This window comes from Falco rusticolus, chromosome 5 (assembly GCF_015220075.1).
Source record: "Falco rusticolus isolate bFalRus1 chromosome 5, bFalRus1.pri, whole genome shotgun sequence".
Lineage (NCBI taxonomy): Eukaryota > Metazoa > Chordata > Aves > Falconiformes > Falconidae > Falco > Falco rusticolus.
The window spans coordinates 1,568,329-1,593,378 of record NC_051191.1 but is presented as its reverse complement, the minus strand read 5'-3'; the positions used below and the strand labels follow the sequence as shown (position 1 = coordinate 1,593,378).

At 40.4% G+C, this 25,050-nt stretch overlaps 2 protein-coding genes across 3 annotated transcripts; one reads left to right on the top strand and one right to left on the bottom strand.

Annotated features, from left to right (window-relative positions):
- Window positions 1-1,462: 1,462 nt before the first annotated feature.
- On the bottom strand, window positions 1,463-5,887 carry TPRKB (TP53RK binding protein). The gene is made up of 5 exons (XM_037389092.1): window positions 5,862-5,887; window positions 5,445-5,675; window positions 4,599-4,721; window positions 4,138-4,314; window positions 1,463-3,298 (listed from the first exon to the last, which is right to left on the bottom strand). The coding sequence occupies exons 2-5, from the start codon at window positions 5,583-5,585 to the stop codon at window positions 3,212-3,214; spliced, it is 528 nt and encodes a 175-aa protein (XP_037244989.1). The 5' UTR covers window positions 5,586-5,675; window positions 5,862-5,887; the 3' UTR covers window positions 1,463-3,211.
- Window positions 5,888-5,923: 36 nt separating this feature from the next.
- On the top strand, window positions 5,924-11,292 carry LOC119148639 (putative Dol-P-Glc:Glc(2)Man(9)GlcNAc(2)-PP-Dol alpha-1,2-glucosyltransferase). Of its 2 annotated transcripts, XM_037389091.1 has the most exons (4): window positions 5,924-6,137; window positions 6,984-7,181; window positions 8,667-8,779; window positions 9,610-9,707. In XM_037389091.1, the coding sequence occupies exons 1-3, from the start codon at window positions 5,973-5,975 to the stop codon at window positions 8,682-8,684; spliced, it is 381 nt and encodes a 126-aa protein (XP_037244988.1). In that variant the 5' UTR covers window positions 5,924-5,972; the 3' UTR covers window positions 8,685-8,779; window positions 9,610-9,707. The 2 variants fall into 2 exon arrangements, with proteins under 2 accessions (XP_037244988.1, XP_037244987.1); XM_037389090.1 differs by lacking the exon at window positions 8,667-8,779 and having other exon boundaries at window positions 5,926-6,137; window positions 9,610-11,292.
- Window positions 11,293-25,050: the final 13,758 nt, after the last annotated feature.

Genomic DNA, 25,050 nt, shown 5'->3' with positions numbered 1-25,050 from the left:
TTTGCCATGTGCCAAACATATACTCCCCCAACCGGGAGACACGCACCAGCCCGCAGTTGAGGGCTGCTGGCAAATCCTGGTGTGCTACTGGATGTCCACCCCGAGGGAAGGATGACTGCCTCCGTCATGACAGGGTGGGCAAGTTTTCCTTGAGTACATTTCCCCATTCCTGCGGCACGCCCAGAGGGATACCTGTTCTGTGATGGACAGGCCAGCAGTTTGGACATGCATCAGAACTACCTGAGCTGAAAGCTTGCAGACTGTCTTTGACTCAAACAGCAACAGCCTGCTGGCTTTACTCCATATTACAAAGTCCATTGTAAAAGATAGCTTTGTACAGTCTCTTCCTTGCTGACCTGGTCTCTTTTTTTTTTGGAGTGTTTTTTTTGTTTGTTTGTTTGTGGCTTTTTTCATAAGAAACTAATGTACTGCAAACTATTCAAGCAGGAGAGCGAGTTCTGTGGTGGACGAGGTTTTTGTCATTGGCTTTCAGAAGCACAGGCTGCTGGTTTTGCTCAATTTTTGTCATATACACAATGTTAAAAAGGCATCACAGGCAAAAAACCCCCAAATATATGACCCCATCTAAAAATAAAAAAAAACCCAACAACCAAAAAAGAGCTAGAACAACTGACCACACATCATACTTTTGGACTTGGTTGTTAAATTTATAAATCCTGCAGGTATAATCAAGCCTCTGAAGCACTGGAGATCCAAATAAGGTATTGAAAATGCTTCAGCTTCCGCTCTTCCACCTTGTGATAGAGGAGATGAGGTATGAAAGCTCAGAGGAGACAGCAGCAGAACAAATTTATTGAAAAACCTGTCTTTTTGCCCTAAACTTTTGCTTTGCTGGGAAACAATGGTGGTTGATTTAACAGTAACCTTGTAGGTCCACATTTACTATTTTTTAATGTGTTCAGAAAGACAAGCATAACTTTGGAGGGTCAAAAAAATCTACATTTATTACCATTTTTTTGTAAATAATTTGTTTAACTTAAGATGATGCAACTAGGACTATGGGAAAACTGTGGTCTGGCAGGGCAATGGCATAGTCTTCACTGTCAACAGACCCAAATCATCTGCCTGACTGAATGATACTATGGAGGCTTCAGCTCCCGAAACAATTTCCAGTAACAGTACCCATGAAAACAGCTCATTTGGGTGGCACAGTAAATCACAATTTCATAATTTAACTCCTGTCAACAGTAACAAACTATTTACTGTCTCTACACTGATGAAACAGACTATTTCTGTTTGTAACTTCTGTACCAATTGTTACACAGTGATCTTTTTATTATTCTCCTATATTAAACAGAACAGACTGATGTTTTACTCATGTTCAAAAAAGGCTGTGGTTTAAGCATACCCGTCTGCTGTTATTTTAAGCTACCAAAACTAACGTCAGCAGTTCAGCCAACAAATCTGATGATATTCTCCATGTACCGAATGGACTATCAGAAAAGGAAAGCAAGTCTTTTATTTTCCATGGTCATTCTCACATGTTGATGTTACACATTATATTTCAAAAGGCTCACGCCCTTCCAAGCTCCATTTTTTACTACTGCTTCATGTTTCCCTTCGGAGAGGATGATACATTCTGTAAAACCACCTTTAAAACAAGAAATCAGCACAGCCATTTCTCCTGAACAATTTCTTTTGATAAACCTTGTAAATGCCTTTGGTACTTGGCAAGTATTTTGCCATTGATTTGGTTGGTTAGAAAAGGACGGTATTTGTACTACTATGCTTTAATGAAGGGAAAGGACGGTATTTGTACTACTGTGTTTTAATCAAGGGAAAATACAACCAAAATCAAAATGCAAAACAAAAGCTAGGGATTTCCATATTAAACACAGAAACACAGACAATACTAGGTCTATGTATCAGTTTGCTGGTCTGTTTGCTGTAGCGGAGAACATTTCAACTCTAACTCAGACTTGCCTCTCCCCCAAAATCTATTTTGTGTTCCCAAACACTATGTGTAAGAATCTGGGGCGTACTCTTCCAAATATCTTTTAAGTACACAAATCGTAATAGCTCAGAGAACATTAGGGAAAAAACCACCAAAAATGGGCACAGATACACAGTTTTACACAAGTACCAGAAAAACAATACCGCATAACAGTAACAATCAGTATGGATTTCTACCTAATTAGGACAGTAATTTTTCTTAAACAAGATGCCTGCATGTGATTAAATGATACTCACGCAGGGCTGTTGGACCTGGTGACTATTAGAAATCAATATTCTTTTTAGTTCCCTTTGATGGCCTTTCCTGACACTGCTTTAACGACTGCAATGATCCTTTCAGAATGCTATGTAAGCTTTATCAACAATTTAAGCGAACAGATCTATGGTGCAAATTTCTCTGTGAATTTTGTACCTGGAACACGGTCCTAGGAAGTCAACATCATCATGCATAACTCAGTGTTACAAAGTAAAAGCACTTCTCATTATCCCTTAATGCCAATACTGAAGCACCACAACAAAACACCAGTACCCCAGCAGTACACTGTACTGATGATATCGGACTGTCAGGTGCTACCACCACCAGAGCATCGTCTCATACACGCTGACCTTGTTCATTGTTCTACACGTCCCAGCTCCACTCTGCCTGCACCTGGCTGTCATGGTGACCCTCCCGCCCCTCCCAGTTCCCAAAGGGTGGGCAGTGACTATCCCATTGGCAGGAAGAGGGAGGCACTGCTGATAGTTTATGGAAACTTTCCTTTTTGTAGTCCATCAGCAATACTTCATGCCACAGAGACACCTTTTTCGGCAGTAGTATCGTCAGTAGTATTCATCAGGGGTGCCAAACAAAACAAATCAAGGCAAGGTTAGTAAAAATGACTTACAATGTTTGAATCCTATCTGGGACTAGCAAGACATCGGATGCAGGAGCAACATAAGTACACATTTCCAAGCCTTCTGTTTATGGTCAACTTAAGGTACTGGCAAAAGTTCTTGTTAAGAAATTGGACAGAAATTCCAATGGCAAATTCTGCTTTGCACAGCAGAGTTGCTCTCTTGTGCTTAGAACACTGCTCAGATTGCCCCCGTATCAAAGCCTGCTCATTTATGGTTAAAGCTCAGATGTCATCAAACTACTCAGTACCACTTTCTCTGAAACACAAGACGAACTGCAATGAAGTGTTTTTACATCTTAAAAAGCCCTCTTTTTCCTTTAAAAGAATTTATTTCCACATTTTCATAAAACATCTTTAGTTGACATTCTGCAAACAATACTATCCAATAAGGTGCCAATTTTTTCTTCTTGTGGAGTAATTTTGTACATCTGCAGAAAAAAAGAACAAGAAAAAAATAAAAGCTATATAAGGAAGAAAAAAGTGATCACGTATCTTCCAAAATCGTGTACACAAGAAAAGATTTCCCCCTCTCCCCCACTTTTTAAATTGGAAATTCCTGTCTTGGCATGACTGCAAGAGAAAATTGGGACTAAGGAACGAAGCAAGTTCTGAAACTGCAAGACATAAAGGAAAGCTAAGAAATTGAATGAAAGCAGCCTTTTTAGCTCCACATGTAATATGCTATGATTTGTCCAATTTGATTGTCTCCCATCATTACTTTGAAGGACATGATCAAGATGACTGAAGTTACTTGAACTTTATCAAGTGAAACACATATGCTTCAAGATACCTAACTAGCATATGGTAATCTATTAAAAGCACACATTCCCTAACACACTCCTAGCAGCTAATCAACACATTTTTATTTTAGCCACCCATGCTGGGACTATTTCTGTGCTTAAGATTATGAAACTGTTCAGGACTAAAAATGTTATTTTTAATTAAATTGATATTCGCTTGAGAAAACAGGAAGCAGAAGTGCCTGAATGGCAGGCAGCAATCTGGAATTTATTTTGATGTTCTGACTTCCTGACAATGTTAAGAATTTGAAGACTTAAAATTTGTGATGTCAGGGTGTGGCAACTAGAACTTTTTTCAAGTAAAAAAAAATATTTAAGAAAGAAATAATCAAGGTTCACTTAAAACAAGTTTCCGGTTGTGTTAAAGAAATACAGACCCTAAGTTTCTTATGTCCATTGATATTTCATCAGACAACTAAATAAACTATCTGTTTTCTCTACGCCAGTCATTTCTTTTGGCTACATACCTTTTTAACTTTGGCAGTGTCTGTTAGCTGGGGGAGTTCATCTAGAGAAACCTGTTGGCCTTCTACCTGAGATGCAATATCTTCCAGATTTACAGGTTTTTCTCTGTCCACAACCAGAACAATGAGTACTGCTGTGTCACTGTCTGAAATGCCAAACTTTTTAAATGCATCTGAAATCTAATAAAAGATGGAAAACATCAGAATATTACGAAACACTTTCTCACTACATATAAGCAACCTTTTCAGTTACTGGATCAAAATAAAGCAGGAGTATAAACTGACACATGTTCTACATTAATGGAATTCTGACAAGCTACAAGAGAGAACCGCATGTTAGTGCTATTAAACTAACAGTAGCTTCTGTTAGTAGCCACGTAAAGTGAATGCATGTATTTAGTTTGGCTGCATGGATGTTAATAAGCTTCTCTGGCAAAAAAAGACATTTAATCAGTAAATCTTACATTGTTGTTTGGTGAAAGGCTGAAAATAATTTCTGCATAGAGAGTTCTGGTCTTCATTTTACCTATCTTGTATAGATGAACTGCTTTGTTGGCCGCCACAAGAACTTGAAAAGGATCTACAACCTGTAAAACACAACAAAGTAAGTTAAATGGAAATTTAACATACTATTTTGAACTCTGAAAAAATTGTGACCCCATAATTTTGATAGCCCAAGTCTGCAATCGTAGAAGTGAGCAAAACAGTATTCTGCTAGCTATTCTAGCAATTCTTGCTCTTCCAAAGTCAATGTGATTATTTCCTGCATGGGGTAAAACGTGACATAAAGATTACACTCTCTCAATCAGGTTACTGAAATCTTTGAAAAAAGAATCATTTTAATGAATCCTCTGTCTGATCAGATTATTTTCCCCCCTCTTCCTGCATTACCGCTTTGCTGATTCTAACAAAATAAGACTACATTCAAAAACTAGTTACGGGTTTAAACCAGAACAAAGGCTCCAAATAGTATATTTTGGACAGCATTAAGCAATTAGTACTACGTTTTACAGGTGGAAGCTCCAAACAGCTCCACCAAGTAGGGCGTGAAGGCAATCAAGGTGACAGTTGTTCTGGCCAACCTTGCCAAGGCTCCTTCCCTTGCATAGAGGAAGGAGCCCTCGCCTTGTGGACACCGTAATGCAGTCGAAGCAGGGGCATTTGTGCAGAGAAAGCGAAGCAGGTGTATGGCAGCTGCTGTGAGGGGACTGCGCCCCGTTTTTCGCAGGGTCCCTCAGCGGAGGATTTCCACGCCGCCTCCGCCGCGGTACCGCAGCACCGCAGACCGGCCGGCACAGGCACTCGCTCACCATGGCGGGGTTTATTAACGCGCCTTCAATGGACCCGTCCATGGCTCCTTTCCTCAGCGCAGCGGCGTTTTTCACGTGGTTGAAGAGGAGGAGGGTCACGCTGCAGCCCGGGAACAGCTCCAGCCGGTGCGTGAGGTCCATGGCGCCGCGCCGGGCCCGCGGCCTCCGCCGCAGCGGCGCTCACACAGGCGCACCCGCCCCTCGCCCGCACAAGGCACGACCGCGGTGACCCTGCACAGGGGGATTTCAACGCCTCCTGAGGGGGAACCCGCACACGGCGGCCCCAGGCAGCCCGGCCCTCCGCCCGCGCCGCTCGCCCCTCCGCGCCGCCAGGAGCCACCGCCGCCGCCTGGCTCCTCCCGCCCGGCCCGGCCCGGCCCGGCCCTCACCGCCGCCGCGCCCCCCCCCGGCCCTCACCGCCGCCGCTCGGCGAGCGCCTCCGCCGCGGCCCCGCGCTGCCAGGCCCCGCCTCCCTGCGCCCAGCCTTTCCCGGAAGGGCGGGCCCTTCCCGGCCGGCGCGGCGGCGGCATGGATCGCTCCGAGGCCTACGGCTTCTCCGCCGCCATGAGCGGCGCCTTCCTGCTTTCGTGTCTGCTCTTCGCGGCCATCAACCGCCGCCAGCGCGGGCCCTACATGGACGAGGCCTTCCACGTCCCCCAGGCGCAGGCCTACTGCCACGGCCGCTTCCTCCAGGTGCTGCGCGGGAGCCGGCCCGGCTCGCGTTTGCCGGTCAGGGTCGGCGATTTCTGTGAACGGCCTGGGCGCTTTGGAAAGATAACTCAGTTTTGGGCCCCTCAGTGCAAGACAGACATTGAGGCACTGGAGTGTGTCCAGAGAGGGGCAGCAAGGCTGGTGAAGGGTCTGGGGCACAAGCCCTGTGAGGAGCAGCTGAGGGAGCTGGGGTGGTTCAGCCTGGAGAGGAGGAGGCTCAGGGGGGACCTCACTGCTCTCTGCAACTCCCTGACAGGGGCTGTAGGCAGGGGGGGTCGGTCTCTTCTCCCAGATAACAAGCAACAGGACAAGAGGACACTGCCTCAAGCTGTGCCACAGGAGGTTTATGTTGGATATTAGGAAAAATTTCTTCCCTGAAAGGGTGGTCAGGTATTGGAACAGGCTGCCCGGGGAGGTGGTGGAATCACCATCCTTGGAGGTGCTTAAAAAATGTGTAGATGCAGTGCTTGGCAATATGGTTTAGTGTTGGACTTGGCAGTCCTGGGTTAGCAGTTGGACTTGATAATCTTAAAGTCGTTTCTAACCTAAATGATTCTATGGTTTGTGGTTCTTGTTGTACAAAGTGCTTTCTTTGAAAACACCTTGTACACTGAAAGCAGTGGTTTCTGCTTTCCATTACTTGGTGGCTCAGGGGTGCACTGGGCAGATTGCAAAGTGTTCAAAATCTTCCGCCAAAGGCCAGAAATTCGCTAAACATCCAAGCTAACAAAAAGGGGCATGGATAGGGATGGTGTATTGTAACCCACTGCTGGTCCCTTTTTTGTGTGGTAGGACCTCCATAACCTTGTTTCTCTCTCCGTTTTCCAGTGGGACCCCATGATCACCACGCTCCCGGGCTTGTACCTGGTCTCAGTGGGAGTAGTGAAGCCCGCGGCATGGCTCTTCGGGTGGACGGGAAGCGTGGTGTGCTCTGCGGGGATGCTTAGGTTTATTAACCTCCTTTTCAGTGCTGGGAACTTCTATTTACTGTATTTACTTCTGTTCAAGATCCATCAGAGAAATAAGGTACGATAAAAGGAGAATAATTGTATGTGCTTGTACAAGCAATTTTGATGGCTCAGTGTATGTTCACTTCACTACATATGTGATCTGTCCGCAGTTTTATTTAACTGCAAGTACTACTCCCAGTTTGTCCAAGGAGTCGCATTCCTTTTCTCTAAATTTTTTTTATGTCTTTTTTTTTTTTTTTTCCTCAGGGTGCAATTATCTAAAAACACTCTTGTTCACAGCTATAACTAGTCCCATTGAAAATTAGTACGCATATAGACTTACTGTCAAAGGTCTGAATGCTCATCTTGTTGGAATTGCTTAACACTCTCCACAGAATTTCAACCACTGAATCCTGAGTGAAGCCCTGTGAGCAGTGTTTAAACTAAAATTTGTTCTTTGGAAATGTACCAGGTTTGATGTCAATATTTAGAACTGGAGAGTAATTCAAGCTGGAAAGAATTGGAGAATGGTTCAGGCTGGAAGGGACCTTAGGAGGTCCACCTTCCAACCCAGGCCAGCCTGGATGTCAGATCAGGTTGGTCAGGGTTGGGGCCACCTATTGGGGGTTGGCCCCCTCAAGCCATCCATTTTCCAGACGGAACAAGGCCAGCTCCCTCAGCCTCTCAGGGCATGCGCTTCAGCCCCCAGCTCTCTTGGTGGCCCTCTGCCATTGCTCCAGTTGACTAATGCTTTTTTTTGTATCACAGGGCACAAAATTGGACGTGCTATTCTAGGTGCAGCCTAACAAATAGAGTTAACAGGGATAATAACTTGCCTTGATCTGCTGCTGTGCTGTTAATACAGCCCAGGGGGGCATTGCTGTTTCTTAGTCACAGGGCATGCTGCTGTCTCATGTTCACCTCGCCATCTGCCAAGATCCCCAGGTCCTTTTTTCCACAGAGCAGCAACTCCTCATCTACTCCCATGTTCAGCCTGTATCAACGTGGGGAATTCTTCCATTCCAGGTGCAGGCATTTGCATTTGTCCTGTTGAATTTCTTAGTATTTCTGTTGCCCCATTCCTCCAGTTTGTCTAGGTCACTCTGGATGGCAGCTCTGCTCTTCAGCATATTGCCTGGTTCCCGCAGTGTAGTGTCACCTGCAGTCTTGAGTGTGTACTCTCGCTGCCTTCAAGTCATTGATGAAGATGTTAAACAGGACAGGTCCCAGTATAGATCCCTGTGATACTCTGGTTGTTACTTTCATTTGGGTAGAGTGGGACAAGTTAACCATCCAGCCAGTTTTGACCTGTCTAGCTCTCCACCTATCTAGTCCTTAACTGTTCAACTTGGATGCAAGACTACTGTATATTTAAAGCGGTGGAGAATCCACCACTGTGGTCGGTAAATTGTTTCAGTGGTTAATGGCCTATTCAAAATCTTTCAGTTTAGTAAATTTCTTTACTTTTACTTTTAACCATAACAACGTATTTTCCTGTTCCCTGATAACGGAAGGATTCCTTTACTATAAAGAAAATTTTTTCTGATGTGTTTTCTTACAGGAGGATTTTCATGTTTAAGCACATGATAAGACTATACAGAATTGGGTCGAATTCCATAAATTGTTTCCAGTTTTGGAACACTTAATTTTATGCTTGGAGGTGGAAATAAAAATGTAAGAAAACAAAAGGTTTCATGACTATAGTCTAAGCATTAGAAAATGTAGTTGTATTGTTGGTACTTCTTTGAATTCAGCATTTTCTCTATTCCTTTTTTCTGTAAGCTGGTGGCTGGAGGTTTCACCCCATGCTACATCATTCAGAAACATCATGCAATATTTTTTAATGTTGTGAATTGCATTGTATCGTGTAGTGGGTGGGATAATTGGGAGGAGTTACTAACTGCATTGTTTCCTACAGTCTTTAACGTTTTTTTTTCTAACTCATGAATTATAATGTAGATAAACTAAAGAGTAAAAGCTGCACCAAAGATTAGAAAATTGGAACTGGTTGCTCTGTGGACTGTGTTCAAAAGAGGCAAGAATAGAAGCACAGAATGATGTGTTCTGCTGTCTCACAAATAAAAGAGAATCTGATGATGAGATTGCAGGGCTATAAAACATTTATTTATTTTTTTTCTTTGCCCATTAGTGCAGCTCTCATCCTAGGTACGGAAGCAATTATACTCCCACAATGATTTTAATTCCACAAATATGTGAACACCTGACATATGGAAGAAGTTGGTGTATTTTCATTGCCATATTTTTAACTTGCCTGTAATAATGTTCCATACTTTTGTTTGCATTTTAACATTGTGTAGTCGGACACTCTGCATTAATGTAGCCGGAGGTTGTCAAAAATATAGCATGCATGCTTGTGCAGAATGCAGCCAAAGAACATAAGAAATGTTATATTGTCTTAATGGAATTCTCAAAATGATACTTTTTGAGTTTTTATTTATTTTGTATTGAACATTGCTAACCACATTTTTCTGCTTCTTCTCTAGGCAGTGTCTGGTTTCCTGAGAATCTTGTCTGCATTAACTCTTGCAATGTTTCCCACCCTTTACTTCTTTACGTTCCTTTATTATACGGACCCAGGATCAGTATTTTTTACTCTCTTTGCCTATTTAATGTGCCTTTATGGTAACCATAAAACTTCAGCTCTCCTTGGATTTTGTGGCTTCATGTTTCGTCAGACAAATATTGTGTGGACAGTGTTTTGTGCTGGAAACGTTGTTGCAGAGAAGCTAAATGAAGCCTGGAAGACGGAGTTACAGAAAAAGAAAGATGAAAAGATTTCTTCCCGGAAAGGATCATTTTCAGATTTTATCAGACTGTTGCAGTTTCTTATCGCATATCTCATATCACCTAAAAACTTAATTACACTTACTGGTTTAACATGGCCATACATCATATTAGTAACTGTTTTCTTTGGTTTTGTCTTCATCAATGGTGGAATAGTTGTTGGTGACAGAAGTAGCCACGAAGCCTGTTTGCACTTTCCTCAGCTGTTCTATTTTCTGTCCTTTACTGTCTTTTTTTCATTCCCTCATTTATTGACACCTACTAAAATCAGGAAATTCTTTCTGTCATTAAGAAAGCACCCTGTGCATTACTGTTTAATGGCTGTCATCTCTTTATTCCTGATCTGGAAATTTACCTATGTTCATAAGTATTTACTAGCAGATAACAGACATTATACATTTTACGTCTGGAGAAAAGTCTTCCAAAGACACGAGGTTGTAAAATATGTACTAGTTCCAGTCTACATATTTGCGGGCTGGAGTTTTGTTGATATGCTAAAATCAAAATCAATCTTCTGGATCTTAATGTATTTTACATGTTTATTAGCAGTCACAGTTCCTCAAAAATTGCTAGAATTTCGTTACTTTATTTTGCCATTCTTAATATACAGGCTTAATATTCCATTTCCATCTCTATATAGACAACTTCTGGAGTTGTCTTTTTATATTGTTGTGAATGCTGTAACTTTTTATCTTTTTCTAAACAGAACATTCCAATGGCCAAATAGTGATGAAATCCAGAGGTTTATGTGGTGATGTTTGGTTTTTTGTGGGTTTTTTTGTTTTGTTTTGTTGGTTTTTTTTTTTTGTTTTTTAATCTTTCATACCCTTAGGAAAACCCAGTTCCGTTTAAGGACTGTAAACTCTGGAGTGAAGCAATATGTTTTGCATTATTTAAGGACTTTTTTTTTCCCCAGCTGTGATTGGGGAAGTAAGCTGTTTGCTTATATTCTTGCAACTGAATGTCAGTTCTGATATGTTGTAACATGAAGATCCTCCACATATTGAATTTATGAGCTCCTGGAATTAACAAATTCAATATGAGGGGAACTCTGAGAACACCTTTCTGTAATTGATGTGAAATAAGGGAGATGTTTACAGTCATTTTTCATTATAATAAAATATCAAATAAAATGCCCTTGAAGGTTTGACAGTTTGTAAGTATGTTTAAGGGGTTTCTCTTTAAAACAAAGTATTTCAGTGTTTAACCTTTTTTTTTACCTCTGGGTACATATTTAGTACTCAGATCAAGCCACTTCCATGTAGATTTGCTAGTGGTCAGGGTGTGAACCACTACTAACATGCAATGTTTTCAAAATCACCTATATCCCACCGAATTTTCATGGGTTTTTTGTCAATAAATGCTTATGTTAGTTTTGCAAATAGAGTGTAGGCTCTTAAACCATTAGAGCCTTTTGAAAATTTTATTTCAAACTGATATTTAGAAAATACAGTGGGGGCTGTGTGCATGTACCTTCTTTGAGGGAGTAAATGTTACTGTACAACAAAAGATAAATTGCAGTTGATAATGTGACCTATTAGAAAGGGAGTAATTTTTCTGTGTCAGACTGAAAGGTGTCGTTACACAGTGGAATGCAGTCTGATGAATATCCTTTTAAATAATCAGGCTTTTATGTCCTGAGGGTTCTGTGTTCACAGGTTTGTATTGAGGTAGGATATGAGTGCACTCCCAAGTTGCACTGAGTGTTTCTAAGATCTTTGACATGTAATCTTAAAGAAATACAAATGGCATTACTGAATTGTTCTTAAAAATGTTTTTCACATATCTACAAATCTAATGGAACTAGGAAGTATATATTTTGTTTTACAAAGGTAAAATACAATGTGTATATATATAATTTTTTTTTAAAGCATCTAGTGCGTTGTTATCAGAATAAAAGAAAACTGTAATGGTTCCTGTCAGTAAATGACTTTAATTAGACTCAAAAATATTTGATCGCTTAAAGTTAACCATTAAGCCGTTTTATAAATATAACTAAATTATGGGGGGGGTGGGGGGTGGGAATCCAAAACTTCACATACTGTGTAGCACCTTTAAGTTCTTTCTTGTTCTGTAGTGAAAATGCTGCAGCCAAACCTGTGCAAACACATCATATGATTGCCACTCCAGTCACTCTGAAATGGAATTGTTTCACAAAAGGTCAGTACTGTGAAGTTATTTACTCACATCGGTACTGTGTTGATTTTTTTTCTTTTACAGTATGCAGATCAATGTCCTGGCTCTGATTCCTTCTCTGTACTAACACTATGAAGAGTGTGGTTAACTCAGATTTTCCTGTCCAATGTCTTTGCAACCCTGTTTCTTCTAAGGAAATTGTAAAGCCACTCTTCAGTGAGCAGGTTTATTTGTATTGAATTCCAGATGTTTGCAAGGTCACTGTTTGCTTCTTGGCCTGTTGCCAGCATGGTAATTTGTTAATAATGTGTGTACCACAGGGAGAGCCGTTTTCGAGCACTCTCTATTTGCTTTATCAAGTTGAAGAGACAAGAGAAACCTGAAAAGGGCTGCTTTTTCAAAAGTCCAGCATGGTTCTCTCAGTCCAGGATATTGTCTTGTTTTGTGATTTTTTTAGTATGACAGATTTGGGAGAGGAAGTCCTGCATGCCTTCTGCTTCCAATTTTGTTTTTGTATACTATGCCTGTAAAAAAGTAAACAAGGTAAAGAGCATATGTGTTTTAGCACAACTTCATTTGTGTCCTGAAACATCAGTACTTGAGTGAGTTGGAATGATAATATGGGAAGGGATGGGTCTCTGGCTAGAATTCCAAATTATCTTCTAGATCTGGTTTTTTCTTCTGGCTTTATGTAGGGGAGCAGGTGTTCACTTGCTTGACAAGATGCCAGAATACTTGTGCTTACATAGTCCACAGATACTTTCATTTTGTCCATCATGTCTATTGCTACTGGTATCCAAATGCCTTCAGTTATCAATGCTGTTAAGAGACAGTGTTTATGCTTTGTACTTACTCTTAACGGAGTTAGCAGCCATGTTTCAGGTGAAAAGAACAGAGTTTAAATATATACAATTTTAATGCATTTTTCTTAAAAAGAAAGGTGTGTGCAAAAACACCCAAACTTAGAACACAGTACCTTTCTAATGAGCTCCACATCACAAGACACTAGAACAATTACATGTAGAGAGATGTCTGTGAACTGTTGGGTTTTTTTTAACCAGTATTATAAGATGTCATAATATTTTATCATGGGATTTATCAGTATAATTATGTATTTTAATTTGAGTACAATTATTCTCAACATACTTTGCTAATTTAAAAGTAGGCTGAGTTGATATAAGTTTAATTTAAAGAGGAAAGTCCATGAATTACTAAAACAGGAAAGAAGAATTAATTTTTAGAGTAAGGCGATGTTTTCACTTTTGCTGATGAACCACAGGGAGTTTGCAGGTAATATTCAATGTTAGCCTGATTCAGTCTTAGAAATCAAGGTGGTTGTAATTGTATCATAGTCTTGACGAAAGGTCTCCAAATTCCATCAACATCTTAGAAATTTGACAAATATCAGTAGTAGTTGCATTGTTTAAATCTAGATATAAGAATTCAAACATACTTTATAATCTTGGAACTCAAGTATCTTTTGGTAGGTGGATTTTAGTATTTTGCTCTTGAAATATTTCCATTGTAGTTGTTAGTAATTTATTACCTATTTGTCTTAAAGACCTGCAGAAAAGTCTGTATTTACCCTGGTTTATGTTGCCAACACCTAGTTTCAGTAGAACTATAATTGCTTACTTTAGGTTAATTCATCAGCAGGTGTCATTTGGCAATGAAATTATTTACAAGAGCATTGAAATGATAATTTATTGTAAATTTTATTAATCAGCTATTCATTTAGGAAAAAACCCACTAATTTGTTGAAATGTCCAAGATGAAAACAAAAATAGTGTAACTGGCATATTTATAGTCACTGTTTAAAAAAAAAAAAAAAAAAAGGCTCAGGTTCAGTTTCTCTTAGACAGAAAGATTATTTTTCAATAGCTGTCAGAATAATAAAAATAGAGAGCTGAACAACCACAGCATGGCTGAATTGTTTTGAGGTGGTTGTGGGGAAAGACAAATAATTGACACTTGTTTTTTTTCTTAGTTAAAAATAAGTTGTTTGGGAAGATAGGAAGTTTGATAATCCTATATGCTGTGAACTGTATTTTCTGTTATTCATGAGCATTCTGTATTTCATTCCTTTTCAGTTCTTTGACAACACATGTTCGTGTTCAAAATTAGGATGAATGTTATACCATAAGCAATATGTGCATGCTGAAATATGTTTTTATCTGTTACTTTTTCCTACAAAAAAAGTATTCCATAGTCTCTGGGCACTGACAGTTGATTTTTGTACTGTTCATGCAGATCTGCTGCTGCTTCTCCCCCACCCCTCCCCACAAGGTGGTAGTCTTATGCCATCTTCTTGAGGTGGCCAGCTGCTCGATGCGGTGTTTAGCAAGGCTATTTCACAATTAGAAAACTTCAGTTTCTCTTATGACTGATTCCTTGTTTTAGTAACTGGTTTAGCTAAAACATCCTTGTATGTAATTTTATTGTATGTTAAGTTTTAGAAGAAGAGCAAGTTTTGCTCATATTTGAAGGGTCTCATTTTGACATTTTTTGGTATTGTGGAATTCTCAGATCTGGTCTGAGAACAAAATGAAACTTGAAAGCTTACTGTTGAAATGATGTCATTGTTTTAAACAGCAATGTTGCTTAGTAAGTTAGCAGATTCCCTTCTGCTGTTTTATTAGTAAATTTCACATAATTCTCATTTTCTTCACATATTCATTCTACTCATTGCTCTCTAAAAAGAAATTAAAAAAGGACAAACTGAGGAAACCAAAGTAATTATACTTTTGAGACTGACACATGGTGATTTTCTGAAATAGTCACTCTTTTTAGTTGGATGATGCACGTATGAAATTTAAATGCTCAGATGGCTGTTAGCCCTGTAGTAGTTGACATACTGCACTCTAAATGCATCATCTAGTTTTTGTGTGATGAAAAAGTGTAAAGCCAGAGTCCGTGAAAATTACTGCTTCCAATTATCTCAAATCCATTGTCTATATTCATTGTCCTATGTTTTGTTTTTTTTTCCCCCTGAAAAGCTTTGCTTTCCTGGCTTCTCTTGTTAGATAGGATATGTTTTCATTTTCTATTCGGTGACATTAGTATTACAGCTGAGACATCTTTTGCAGAAAAACATCCTTCTTAAAAGTATGCTTTAGATGGATGCAGGTAACTCGGTTTACTAACAAACAGCATTTTGCAATCAAAAAGTCTCTCTGCATGAGACAGAAATGCTAGCCTAGCTAGCAACATGTAGCTAAAATGCCCATAATTTGCGAGTCTTTTGTGCTTGATCTGAATATGCTGAGGATCTCATGCTGTTCCTTCAGCTTCAGGGATAGTTGGGGTATGAGGAGCTTGAAGCAAGAGGAAAAATATTTGTACAGATACTGCAGTGCTGCCATATTTAGGAGTGTGCAATGCTACCAGGAGCAGAAATGAGTGGGGTGCTTTGGGGGGTTTTTTGGGCATGGCTGTATTTAGCAGTGCACCATGGCTTGCTAAAGCATGTGGTGATGTGAGAGAGTTCTTTGTCATAGACAGAATCATTAAGTTTGGAAAATACCTTTAAGATCGTAAGAGTCCAACCATAAACCCACACTGTGAAATCCACCACTAAACCATGTCCCTAAAGCACCGCATCTACATGTCTTCTAAATACCTCCAGGGATGGTGACCCCACCACTTCCCTGAGCAGCCTGTTCTGGTGCTTGACAACCCTTTTGGTGAAGAATTTTTTTCCTAACATCCAACCTTTTTCATAATATGCAATCTAAACCTCCACTGCCACAGCCTGGCCACTTCTTTTTGTCCTGTTGCTTGTTCATTGAGAGAAGAGATCGACACCCATCTCGCTCCAGCCTCCTGTCAGGGGGCTGTAGAGAACGATAAGGTCCCCCCAGAGCCTCCTTTTGAGTGGGAATGTCTTTGGCTGGAAGGAGAAAGCTGCTTGTTGCTAGAGCTGGGCCAATCACTGTGTGAATGATCTTGCTGATACTTGTGAGCTAATTGGTTTATTGAAAGATGTTTTAGTACTTAGCTGTGGATCTGTAAATAAAAACTCTTCTGTGTTCAAGAAATGTTATGAGCTTACTTGAATTGCAGCTGTGTCGGTAATAGGGAAGGAGTTGCTTTCATTTTCAGACTGTTAGTTGCCCAGATACTCTAGTGTTTTTATAAATCAAAAATTGTCTTATCTTAAAAAATAAACACTTTTAAAGCAATGTCTTCCAATGCGCTTTATATCCTGGTTTTAAGTAGATGTAAATTAATATCCAATGCATTTTGATTCAAATTGATATGAACTTGTATTAATAGTAGCAGTGTATGCCTTTTCAAAGATGTAATTGCAAAAATTCATGTCCTTAGCTACCTTCAGATCTATTCTAATGAGATCAGGTTTCCGTGTTTTCATATCAGCCCTCCTAAAAGTATTGTCATATAAATAATCTTGTGAATGTACAATGCAAAAGGAATAGTTACAGAGATTATCGCTGACAAGAGTCTCTAATTTTAGGGCACTGCTTCAGACCTACAAGTCTAATACACGTAAATCATGCTGCATTTTTCTGTTGCCATCAAATCTCAAGCAAAACGTTGCCTGGCTGAACTGTAATTTTAATGACAAGCTTCAAAAGAACAAAGGAGGTGCAGTCAGGACATATCACCAATTTCAGAGATACCGCTTCACCTTCTGTGTCAGTGCTGAGCAAATGCTACGACATTGTTAGTAGGTGGGAGTAAGCACATCATAACTGTAGTCTTGGTGAAGAGCAGTGTGGGTGTTTTATACCTAGTATTTTCTTTGTTGTGTGTAGGATTCCTCGCTTGCTGTTCTGTGTGCTCCTGTGCACGCTCTCTCTCTCTGTATGTAGCACTATATACTTATCATTAGAGAGAGGATTATTTAAAATATTAGGAGTCCATTGAGATTGTTGTGAAGGTGGGAATTCAACTGCCAGACATTTTGTCAAAACTACCTTCTAGGGTCATCTGCTGGCTGGAGCACAGCCTGTTTGAGCAGGACACTCAGGTGAGCTGGGGAAGCATCATCTGAAACTAAGGCCAAAATGACCAGTGTTTGAGCTGATTTTCCTGGCAGCCACTCTGCTAGCTAAATTTGAAAAGTTTCAGCCCGATACAACGTGTTAACCTGCTTTAAAGACTCAATAAGCCTTGTGGAATAACCTTTCCCGCCCAGGTCCAGTCCCTCAGGAAAAGAACCAGGAACATGTCAAAGGAAAAGGAGTTTATTTGCTGGCTATAGTAATGACTTGTGTGCATCCTTGCTAAAAAGGTACCGATGCATGTTTGCCTCAAAAAAAAAAAAAAAAAAAAAAAGTGAGTTTTGTTCAGTTAATTATTACTAAGATGAAATTTTCTGCATTCTTTTCTGAAACAGGGAGGAATGATAGTTCACTTAAAACCAAAACGAAATTAGGTGCTTGCACTTTTCTTAAGAAAAAAAAATATTTTTGGGATTTTGGATCCATCTGTTATCTGAGAGGAGCTTTAAGTTTGCCTTCAAGACTAGTAACTTCCCTCCACCCTCCTTTAGTGCTTATAAAATATACACTGCTTAAGTTTTGGTGGGGGTGGAGGAGGGGGTAGCATTGCAATGTCCTGATCTGGCTGTTTGCCTGGTGGGAGGCCACAAAACTTATCTGGGAACTTCCACCGAGGAGGGAATTTGTTTTGACGTTATGTAAGTGAATCCTGTAGGTTTTAGTATTTTGTAGGTTAAATGGAGCACATCATCTGAAAATACACTCTGTTTAAAGCCATCAAGTAGTGATGAATTTGCCATATTCTTTGACAAGCTTTTTCAGAGATTAATTACATTTAGGAAACTTTTTTTTCTCTTGTTATGAGCTTTACGCTTCATCTGCACAAAGATGATTCTCCCCATTTTCTTCTACGTGTGCAGATACACACCATTTGTATTGGTATGTGCAGATCAGAACCCAACAGGCTTTCAACCTACCGACCTACAGAGACATGAGGGCTCTTGTGCTCTGCAGTTTTTCTTTGGCCTTTTTTTCAGCATGTAAAGTAGTATGATCACCGGCACTGAAGACTGCTGAACACTTTTCAGCTCTTCTATGTTTTTTTTTAATAGGGAAGACGTATCATTTACCGAGACCTATGTGCCTTTCTCTGTTGTGGCAAAACAAGCTCTGTGGCACCTCTTATGGATACCCTTTATTTGAAGAGCATGCTGGCTACCTTGTAGGTGAAGCATCACTTTTTGACTTCTATTATATATATATATTCTATATAGGGAAGGAACACTATTGGAAAAATCAGTCAAAAATAAATGTTAACAAGTCCCATAACAACTGCTTTCATCTTTGTCAGTGAAGTGGCTAAAGATACACACATCAGTTTGTAGGAATAACCGGGGAGAAGCAAGCAGCCTCAAGGTATGTCAAGTTTCAGTTTGGCCGAGCAGTTTATGATTTTTACTGTTTCCTGTAGTGCTCCTTGAAGTTAAATGCTTATGGAGGTAGATTTGGTTGATTGACTACTGTCTTGGTCTGTAAAGTCAGGGCTACCTTCAGTAGCTTGCTTTTGTATTGAGTGGTTGGCACTGTTTGCCTTGAGACATGATTTCTTTGTGGAGTTTGAGCACAAGAATTTTCCTTTTCTGTCCGATTTGAAGTAGAGGTATCCAGATAGTGAAAATGGGGTGGCTGTGCAAGGAGGCCTTCTTTCATTTTCCTCAGACTGACTAAGCCAAATTGCAGTTGCCCTGATGGGGCTCCAGGTACTCTCTAATCTATGGAATCCATCTGCTTGAGGACTTGGAAGGCTTTAGACTTTTAGTAAGCTATCAGATCAGCTAACTTTGCAGGAAGCCTTTAGTTGCTAAAAACGAATCACCAACACCGCCACAAAAATTGGTGGGCGCGTTCCTCTTGCATTTTCAAATCCTAGCTTTATAATTAAAACTAATCTGTGAATAAAGAGCCTTTCTGGAAAACAAATGTCAATCCTACTAGCAATTAAGGCTTCTATAAACCTTAGCATACAATTATGACAATGGTCAGTTAATGTAAGTTGTGATTGAATCTGAGTCAAAGATGTTACGCACCTGCAAAGGTTCCACCTTGCTCTTTAAGTCACATGTAACAGAGTACATGATGCTCTTGAATTTTCTTGCCCACCGTTTTGTCAGAGAACAAGCAAACAAACGAGAAAAGCCTTTAAGGTCAGTTATAACATCTTGATAGTCTGCAGTTACTTGGCAAAACACAAGCATATCAAAATCAGCTTGTAGTCAACACCGTTCCTTTACTAAAAGAGATTTACAAGTTTTTTGGTAATTTTTGCTGTGATGGATCTCATGTTCTTCAGCCCTTTTTGTGTTTTCTTTCACAATGCAAGATCCTCTTTTCTGGACTTGGCTCTGAGATGAAAAATTGATTTGGATATCTTTTTTGTTAAGTTAAAGTGTATACATTTACATGAGTAGTGAGTGGTACTAGGACCAAATAGACATATTCTGCAGTCAAAATGCAGAAAACTGTACGTGTTGATGGAATACATTCAATACTTTATTTTCTCATTAAATCTGGCATAAACAGGATAATTTGGTATCAGATTTAACCTTTCGTGTTACTCTGCAAGTATATAGATATTGACAATTTCTTCGGTGCTTTGAACATCTACTTCCAAGGCAGACTTGAAGAAAGTAATTACAATCTCTCTTTTCCATTACCCACACACTAAGTTAATTGAAAATGTAGTAGGGACAACTTCATGAGATGGATCTATTTTCATTTCAATCCTGCATTCTCCAAGACACTATCTAGAGGATCTAAATCAACAGGAACTACACACTAAAGAAGTAATGCCCTCTTGAAACACTTCAGCTGCATGCTTTCAATCTTACAACCTGAAAGAACAGACACAAAGACCTTACAGATTTTTGGATTTGGTATATTCAGTAGAATTCATAATGATAAAAAAAACCACCAAAAACCCCTCACACCAGTGACTACTTTTTTGCCAAGCTACCATTTCATATTTGCAACAGTGAAACAATATAGGGAAATACAAAGCTGAAAAAGTTTTTTTGTAACACATTTTCTGTTGCCAGCTTGTATAAGGTAGAAAGCAGCTATGCACCAAATCTGAAAAGGTAAAATTTCGTCGTGCAGGTGCTCATCTGCATTTTTATGGTCCTAAATACTGTTATAAATCTGATCTTTTTGTTTGAACCTTTGGTAGGACTTCTGTATTTTGATTAAAAAATAAGAGAACAAAGTGAGGGTTGTGCCTGACGGGTCTCATGGAGGAGAGTAAAGATTAAGAGTAATGCTGTGTGCATTTTCAGAGAGCTTGGGCCAGGAATAAATTCCTTGGTGATGGCAACGCTACTTCAGCCTGGCCCCTCAGCCTCCCCTTTCATCCCTCTCTAAGGTGGATGAACCCATCCCTCCCACGCTAGACTGTTCCTCTTCTTGCTTAGCTGTTCTTCCTTTGGTGCCATCCTCTCTTCTTCACATAAGCACATGCCAGACTACCTACAGTTGTAACTGCCTTTGTCCTGGCTACCCTGGGAAGCTGAGACTCGTCGTTTGCCTCATTCTTGCTGCTGAAAACCAAAACTCAGTGCTCGTTCAGGCAAGGATTTAAGAATTCTAAATGTAGGCTGTACTTATCATCAGCTTGGTATGATGGCACCAAAAAGACTTGCCTGGGGAAAGGAGGAGTGTGTGATAATCCTACCCTGCCTGTCAGATGCAAAATTTGCAGAGGGGGACTTTTGCTTGTCCTGATTTTCATAGCCATAGTAGGGCCTCTTCAGATGATGATCCTTTTCGGATAGGATGAGTTAATGACCTTTTTGCCTTGTCCTGAGGTCAGGATTACAAAGCCACTAAGCTCAGCAGACTATTGCTCCACGCTCAAGAAGTGTTAAAAAGAGCACTAAAATTACGTGTCAGTTGTTAGCCCAGCCTGGCTTCCTCGTCTGAGATGTTGCAGTATCAGCATCTGCTCAACCTGGGAACGGGTGGCTCTTTAGCAACCCAAAAGCCAAAGGTTGCTTTTTGATGTTTTCTGAACTTATAAACTATTTGACTATTATTCGAGCTAATATAAAATCTGTCGCTAAATCACCTGTGGAAGATGTTTTCAAAGCCACAAATACAGACCTGCCAGTCACTAGCACTTAAGTATTATGATTCAGGCTCCAGAAGTTCTGAGATTTAAAGTCAAGGGAAGGGACAAGTTCTGTCATGCTTTCCTAATTTCTCGTACTCAGAGGTGCACTAAATGTAGTTTTGTTAGAAGTGAAATGGATATGGAAAAACCAGAGTGTCCCGGCTGACCTTGTAACGCTCTTGCTCTGCTCCGTTGTTTTTGTCATGTAGTTTCCCACTGAAGGTAGTGGAGACTGGTTGAGATAATGTGCAAATAGATAGTCTTTGCTAGACATGTGGCAACAGAATAAAATTCACTTTTTGCTGCTTTCCATGTACATGTATCCCTGTAAAAGATTACAAGACCTTACACTGGTTTCTGCTGGTGAGACAGGTTCTCTGGTGGCTTATGATGTCCTTCAAAATGGATGAGTGCAGCTGGCATTAGTGATGAAGTGGCACTGGTGAGCGGCTTTTTTCTTTCATTTCCAATTGCTTTCTTCTTATTGTACTGAATCTGTGGTATGTGGCAAACTAGTCTCATTGGCTTTCCTCTTGTTGAATAAGGATATTTTTCCAATTTTGCGTGTGTTGTCTTTATTTTTTCCCTGCATCTTGTGTCAAAAAAGCATTTTTATGAAGAGATGATAAGAATTAATTATGTGGAAACAGCCTTGTTCTCCCATTTTATACTTCAAATAATTTGCAATACTTAAAAATTGTTTTGGATAAATATATTTTGAATCCACATAACCCAACAAAGTATTATAACCAGTGTTTCCTGAAGAAATTGTGTTGGATAGTCTTTGTTCTTTGCAGGTTTTTAAAAAAAATAGAAGTCCTCATGGAAGGAAATACATTAAACTGAAAATTAATCTTTTATCATTAGTGATGTAAAAATTGTAAAATCTTTGTTGTAAAAATTAACCTTTACATTTTGGCTCCCCTTACAAAGCACAGATCGGTATTACTCCCATTTTGGACAGCAAGAGTCAATGTCCTCTAATCCCTGCTGCTGCTGCTATTAAACCTCCCCTTTATTGTTCAATTTAAATAAATAATTTGAAAATAAAACATGAATAAAAGTAACTTTTCTAGAATATGAAAAACCCAAAGAGGGTAAACGAAATGGAGAAGCCAGGGTACTAAGTGTTTATCAACAGCAATCTTTAAGTTTCCAAATTATTAGTGAGGTGGTTGCTTCCTTCTCTCTGAAGAGGTCCTTCACAGAGTGGTGGTGGTGCCGTGATGGTGCTCAAGAAGTCAAGGCATCCATTTCCATACTGCCTGTGTTTCCTGAAGAGCTGAGCTCCCATCAGCTGAGCCCAGACTTTGGCTTTTCTGGCCATATGCCCAATTTGCTTCCCGCTCACCCCAATTCCAGAAGGTTACCCATCTGGCTTTTTTATAGTAGCCCCTGCTCTGCTCTGGCATGCTGCGCCATTGTAGCGAAGCACTGGTCAATAACATAATCTGCTGCTGGAACTGGGGCAAAACCAGCACCTGGAAACAAGTCACTTGGTGGTGGGGTCTCATACATGACTCTGGGGCTCATACCAGGGCTCTACAACAGCTGAGGATGGTACGGAGTGCAGCAAACCATTGGAAAGGTTCAGGCAAGTATTTGGTCCCATTTATGGGTGAATGAAGCTACTGAAAAGGAGCAGCTTCTGGTGGGAATTCCAGATTTATCAGAAATGAAGCTGTCATGGATTTTTTTAACAGAAAAATAGTTATTCTGGATTGGTTTTCCTACTTTTCAGAAATAACTGCTGGAAAGTACTCTAGTAAATAAGCAATTTCAAGAATGAGATCTGTATTTACTAACATGGCACACCCATTGCAGTGATGGCAGACAGTAAATCACGATTTGGCTGTTAGAAGTTAAAGTAACGAATGAGCACCCAGGCTATCCAGACTTGTTAAAAGAAAAACTATAAAAAGGGTTAAAAAAATGTTAAAACGCCTGAAGAACATTGCTAGGAGGACAGCACTTTCAAGGCTTGGATTTGGACTTGTTGAAATGATGGCAAAAATGAGCAATGACAATTCTTACTAATGATGTAATGAATTATAAATTCATTACGCTTCGCTGTAATGAAATATAAAATGTACCATGTAAATATCCATGTGAATGAAAGACCTTGCAACTGGAGGCAATGCATTTTTATAATAAGGCAAAAGATAGGTGCAAAAGGCTGCCATAGGTAGTAAAGTTGCTCTTTGCACCTTTGATGTTGCTGAAGAACATCAGAGCATCCCAGAAACGGGTGTTGCCTTCAGTATCCTGCAGCCCAGGGAGGAGCAGAAGATCCAAGTTCCAAACCACACCAGCCTGCTGCAGAGCGAGGGGACCGTGTAGCAGCAATTAGAAAGACTGGGGGAATAAGTTGGTAACTAGAACTCATCAGACCCCGAATATTCACAAGAAAAGAAGACCGACCTAGACTGACGTTTGCTAATAACTATACGTAGAAGTGGGAGATACAACAGGAGAAGAAATGGGAGCCTGGCAGTTGCTGTGGTTTGAACTAGATGTTGGAGCTGCTGGTGGCAGCCTGAGGGGAGGAATGTATTCTGCTCCCTCCTGTGCTCCTCCTCTCTAGGAGGACTTGTTACCCAGCCTTTCCCTGTTAAAACCCTATCATTATTACAAGCTCTGGCACGGATTTCTTACAATGGTCACCTAAAAATGCTGCAATAGCTCCCGAGCTGCTGCTTTGATGGCACACTAGCTGCCTGCCGATAAAAGCACATAGCTACTCCATAGGGTACAGGAGCTACCCCTGTTGCTGCTGTATGGGTAGCTGCATCTACCTGTTATCACCGCTCACCTCACACAAGTCAAGTTGTAGATAAGAAATTTAAAATGTTTTCAGAAGGGGCTGTTGTTCATGCAGGAGCCCAGACGAATGAGGAGACAGAGCACGCCTGAATTTTCCTAGGAATGTCGTCTTTCCTCAGTTGAAAGTCTGCCTTACATAGGTTAGAGGATTTGGAAGAATGAGATGGGATTTCCAGGTGCTTTACAGCCCACTTGGTAAACCAGCTGGAAACCAGCTGGAAACCTCCATACACTGCAGAGATCATCCCCACAGACCACAGGCAGCCAGCTGGGAGCACGCCAGGCACGCCGGGTCTGCAGCTCTGTGCAGCGAGGTACAACCGCAGTTGCTTCAGCTCGGGGAGGCAGCGTGGAGATGTGGCAAGGTGGCACGGAGGGGTGGAGGTGGCTCTGCTGCTGCTCACAAGGGCTGTGGCCGAGGCTGAGGGGCAACAGGCTGTCATGGGGTGGAAATGAGTTCTAGCGCAGGGCAGTAAGAGGGGTGGTGTTCCTTGATAATATGGCAGCGGTACAAACCTCAGTGAGAAATTTCATGTGTAAGTGAAGATTTCATTTAGGCCAGAATGCAACCACCAGTGAAAAAGAGGATTCCCGTCCGGTTGGTTTTTTTAATGGCCATACAGGGATAACCTAAATCTGATGTGAGTCAAAGCGAATACAAGAAACTCACCAAACCGTACAATGCAGTGTTAGCAAACGTAAAGTTTTCCTTTTCCATAATTACCTGGGGCAATTTTCCTTCACGGAAAAGTAAAATAATTACTGACAATTTAAAACCTGAAAGCAGGTAGTGACCTACTGATGAAAACCACAGCTCTGAGAGCTCCTGATTCAAACAATGACATTTTTCATTGTTCACCTCACCTGTTACTGTACAACACAAATAACAAGGAAAAAGCTGAGACCTTAGCAGTGACTCTGTCATTTCAGTTTTTCACTTCATTGCAAATAGGGGCTGTGTTGCTCTTAAATACCCAGCATTTCTATGGTATATTACTATTAGAAACACTGCATTTTATTATAGCATTTCTCCAACAATTGTGGAGATCAAA